This window comes from Otolemur garnettii, unplaced genomic scaffold (assembly GCF_000181295.1).
Source record: "Otolemur garnettii isolate 467f Iridium unplaced genomic scaffold, OtoGar3 scaffold00210, whole genome shotgun sequence".
Taxonomy (NCBI): Eukaryota; Metazoa; Chordata; class Mammalia; order Primates; family Galagidae; genus Otolemur; species Otolemur garnettii.
The window spans coordinates 53713-58774 of record NW_003852605.1 but is presented as its reverse complement, the minus strand read 5'-3'; the positions used below and the strand labels follow the sequence as shown (position 1 = coordinate 58774).

The window sequence follows — 5062 nt, the reverse complement described above, 5'->3', positions numbered from 1 at the left end:
CCCAGGAGTTGGAGGTTGCTGTGAGCTATGATGCCACAGCACTCTACCCAGGGAGACAGCTTGAGGCTCTGTCTCAAAAAAAAAAAAAAAAAAAACAGAGAATGAGAGAAACTTTTGAAAAAATTGAGGAATACAGTTTGGTGCTTTTTCCATAAAGACCTCCTAACATTCAATAAGCCCAATGATGCTAACATTTAGCCAATTAGCTTATTACCATGCCTGTGCTGGCTGGAGTGCAGGGACCTGCACATGGGTAAAGGAGATTTACCAAAATGAGGTGCAATATTGAAGATGGGTCTTTGAAAATCTAAAACTTAAAGAGAACTTAAAGCAGTCTGGTAAATATAGGAAACAAGTAGTTGGAATATACCTGTGGTTATTAATGTCAATGTTAGGTGAACCTTATATACAGTAGAATCCTCAAATGATAGCACAAGTCAGACGTGCCAAATATGGAATTATTAATTAGAGGCTTATAGATCTTGATGAGATTGGACCACAATTAGACTGGTAGCAATACAAAGCATCCTCACTTTATAACATTTTAAGTAGTAAGAAATTCAATTTAGCAGCCAAAACAAGCATGAAATGAGGGAAAGCAGCAAGGAGGCCAATGGTTACATTTTTTGTTATCTTAGGTTAGGGGCAGGAGCTGTTTTAACTAATGTGAATAAGCCTCTTATGTTTAGTGTTTATAGAGTCTAAACACTTTCTGTAAACTACAGGTAAAAAGAGGCACCAGAATTCTTTAACTCTGGTGATCAACATTCAAGGTTAATTGCCTTTCATTTAAATGGCATGCCTGCTTAAGCGTACCAATTCAACGGATTCTACTGCTCCATTCCTGCTTCCTAAAGCAGAGAAAAGGAATCCTGTGAACAGTAAATAAAAAAAAATCCAGTGGCATGCAAGTGAACATCCATTCAGCATTCTCTGCCAGCCTACTCCACTGTTATCCTATCTACCCCACCCCTCATCCACCTTTCTATCCTCTTATTGGCTAGTATGGTGCACATGTTACTGATAGCTAGCCAAGTTCTCAGAAGTCAGAGAAGACCTATTTTGCAGTTAGTAAAAGCGTTAGTTTATAAGCCAGCTAAAGAAGACTTCTTGCTTTTGATTTACGCAACCACCACTGCCTTCTTAAACTACCCCCATTTTCATTTGGCCTTCTTCTAATCTAAAGGCAGACTGAAAATCCTGAATGGAAGGCTAACTTTTACCCATGATTAATTAGTGAGTCAAATCCAGAATGTACTTCCACCCACTGCAGCTCTTGCATATCCCGGTTACCTTCACCCTCTTTCATCTGTTCTTCTCTCTCTTGTGTCTCTTCATTAGCAGCTATCTTACTTTTTGTCTTCAGGTGATTTCTCAGTAGCTCCCTGGGCTACCTTGGTACCAACCCCATCTCCAGCTGCCTCAGACTCTTGTAAAGACAATTTAGTTTCCTCCTGGCTAGGAATCAGCTCTGCCCCCACCTCCTCTACTCCTGAACCATCTTTTGTTTCTATCAGTCTTTCTAAAGAAGTCTGTGGTTCAACAGGAGTGTAATCTCCCGCAGCTGACAGTCCATTGACTGCACCATCCTTAAGAACTGTTGCCTCCTGCCCAGGCTTCTCAGCAACTTCTGATATAGCCTCTATAGCTGAGGCCTCTGTAGACTCCGTTGTCACCTCTGGTGACTCTTCAGCAGCAGGCTCTTCTGGCCCTACCAGTTGCTCAAGAACAGCCTTTCCTATCTCATTTTCAGAAGTAGCTACATTCTCCTTTGGCTCGTCCCCACCCATATCTACTGGCTTGATTGCTGGTTCTACGGGTGCTCCTTCTACCTCCACTGCAGTGCTCAGCTTTTCATGAGCCTCGACAGGCTGCTCTTCTTTTGGTTTCTCCTCTATGCTCACAATTACCTCTCCCTGTTTCTCCTGACCTCCTTTTTCTCTGCATTCTTCTGGGGCATCACTTCCAGAAACTGATTTTTCTTCCTTAGCATCTGGGACTTCCTGTTTTGGCTTCCCAGAAATGACCTCACTTTCATTCCGTCTTTCTGGTGCTGCTGCTCTCTTCACCTCTTCAGAGGTTTCAATTAACTGATCTGGCATCAATTCAACTTTCTCCTGTAGCTCCTCTGTAGGCTCACTTATATCCATATCTTCTTTTCCACCCTTTTCGATTTCACTCTCCTGTTCTTTATCAGTTCCAGGTTTTGCCAGAGACTTGTCTTCTGTTTTTTTGGCTGCTTCTTTTTCTCCCATGGCGTCATAAACCTGTTCTCTCAACTCTTCCCTTGCTTCCTCTACATGGTTAAAGAACATGAAGCATAAACATGTCTTCGAGTTTAATGATAAAGGCATGAATGGAAACTAAAAATACATTCCCTTTAAACCCTCAAAAAGCCTAGTAAATTTTAGCAGATTGCCTCAAAATTAGCTGCCCCCTTAAGAAAAGAAAAAGAATAGAGTCCCAGCTAGCAGAGCAACTTACTGAAAAGAAACCCAAGCTCATTAAACTAGTGACCATTTTACTTATGCATTCTGATTACCAGTTATGTAAGAGATGCCAAGCTTTTTGTTCTCCTTATAGACCCCCATCTGATCTGTAAAACTCTAGTACCCTGATATGTAAAACTCTAGTAGCTAAACTGAGGTTAGAAATTAACATTTAACATTCTTAAGACATTAAAACGTAAAGGGCTCCTAAAGTACTGCTATTAAAATAACTGAGCTGCACCAACTGTCTAAAAACCTGGCATCAGAAAAATACTTAAAAGTTGTCCCAATATTTCAAACACCAATTTAATCTTGTTTTTTAAAAAACCAAAACACCAACAAGCAGATTTAAAAAATTGAGTTATCCTCTTATAAAAGCTGCTGTCATTTTCAGTAATAGGCTATCCCCATTGCAGTCTCCACCAGATGCAAACATCACCCCAAGCATCTTAGGAGAGACCATGCAGGGCAGTTAAAGCCCCATTTCCATCACTTGTATATAAGAAATACACAGCGTCGCAGTTCTCAAATGTCACATGCAGCTCTACATACCATCTATATTATCGTTATTTTCTACCAGAGATTCTTCTGTTTTTTCTCCTTCCTCTTCCACATGAACACCTTCCAAGGCATTTCCCAAAACACCATTCTCCATTCTAGAAGAAAAAAAGAAAGCACCAATGGTTTGATGGCTAGAACATACCAATTTTTCCAAGACAGAAAATATAAGACAGTTGCCAAAAGAACACCCAAACTTTGCATCCGCCCCCACTCTACATAGCCAATAACATTCTGGCAGGATTTTCACAGCAAATAATCAGAATGCTGTGTATAATTACAAGGTTAGAAATTTACCAGAACTTGAGATCAAACAGATAATAGAATATTAGCCAGTTTTAATTCATCTTATCTTTAATTTATCTTATTCTGGTTAATAAATTCTGACACAAAATACCCAAGATCGTTCTAATACTAAAAAAAACACTAAAATGAAAACAAACAAAAGACTACTGTGAGTCTTAGACATTCCTCTCTTCAGTCTTGTTCTGAGTTAGCTGAGGGTGCTTTTAAAGATTATCTCTCTATACTAGACTTTGATCAGTTAGTTATCAACCAGTTGTTATTAAGAGACCTTTCCTTTTAATGACCCCAAAAGTCAAAACTTAAACTCAAAGCTAGTAAATTACCTTAGCCAACAATGAAACTTCACTTTTTCAATAGACCATACCTTGCCAATTCCAAAAGCGATTTCCCATAGAAAAAGAAGGCTTCTCCACACTCATTAGCTGTTTCGCCATACTTCTTACCTCTAGAAAAAGAATAAACACCTAAAATCTGAATTAACATCTAGTCTAAAACATTTATTTCTAGTTCCTTAGTTATAAATTGACATTTCTTCAGTAACATACTCCTAGGAAATCAATATTCGGCCTCTTAGGTTTAAATCAAAGTCAGAGAAACTTTAAGAAACAATGAATGAAGTTAATGCTCCATGGTCTTCATCTATCTACAATGTATATTCTGAGTAATATCAATTTGCTACAGTACCTATATAATCTCAGGGCCAAACTGCATTCTTTTTTTTTTCATTCAAACTGCATTCATCATAATATGTATCTTCTGGCTGAGCACCTGTAGCACAGTGGTTAGGGGCCAGCCACACACACCTAGGCTGGCAGGTTTGGACCTAGCCTGCCTGGGCCAGCTAAACAGCAATGACAACAGCAACAACAATAAAAAAAAAAAAAAAAAAAAAAAAAAGGCCAGGCATTGTGGTGGGCGACTGTAGTCCCAGTTACTTGGGAGATAAGAGAATCGCTCAAGCCCGAGAGTTAGTCGTTCCTATGAGCTGTGATGCTACAGCACTCTAGCAAGAGCGACATAGTGAGACTCTATCTATCTACACACACACACACACACACACACACACACACACACATATATATAAATAATCACAATAATATATATCTTCCTGCTACAAAATAGTTATCAACATAGACCAAAAAAAACACCTTTGGCTGGGACCTAGAGAATGAGTAAGATCAGTGAAAAGGTATCATGATATAAAGAACATTATGTCTAAAGCCATTCTACCTAAGTTCAAATCCTACCTTGAACTCATAACTATCTGTATAACCTTAGAAAAATTACTTGGTGCCCTTAGTTTTCTCACTTAAAGAACAGGAATATTGGCTAGGTGCCTGTGGCTCAAGCGGCTAGGGCGCCAGCCACATACACCTAAAGTGGCGAGTTTGAATCCAGCCCAGACCCGCCAAACAACAATGATGGCTGCAACCAAGAAAATGGCCGGGCGTTGTGGCGGGCGCCTGTGGTCCCAGCTACTTGGGAGGCGGAGGCAGGGGACTCGCTTGAGCCCAGGAGTTGGAGGTTTCTGTGAGCTATGCCACAGCACTCTACCCAGGAGGACAGCTTGAGGCTCTGTCTCAAAAAAAAAAAAAACAGGAACATTAATTGCTCAAAAAGCTGAAGAACTTGGGGCAGCGCCCTGGCCAAAAACTGCAAAAAGGAATAAAAAAAAAAAGGCTCGGCGCCTGAGGCTCAAGTGACTAAGG

At 40.1% G+C, this 5062-nt stretch overlaps 1 protein-coding gene across 1 annotated transcript in view; it reads right to left on the bottom strand.

The window, feature by feature from the left end:
• The window catches only part of NASP (nuclear autoantigenic sperm protein), a 43791-nt gene that overhangs the window by 11601 nt on the left and 27128 nt on the right, over positions 1–5062 (bottom strand). The window contains 4 exon segments of the mRNA XM_012812489.2: positions 1294–1357; positions 1359–2296; positions 3042–3145; positions 3718–3798. Coding sequence (XP_012667943.1) covers positions 1294–1357; positions 1359–2296; positions 3042–3145; positions 3718–3798 — 1187 coding nt within the window.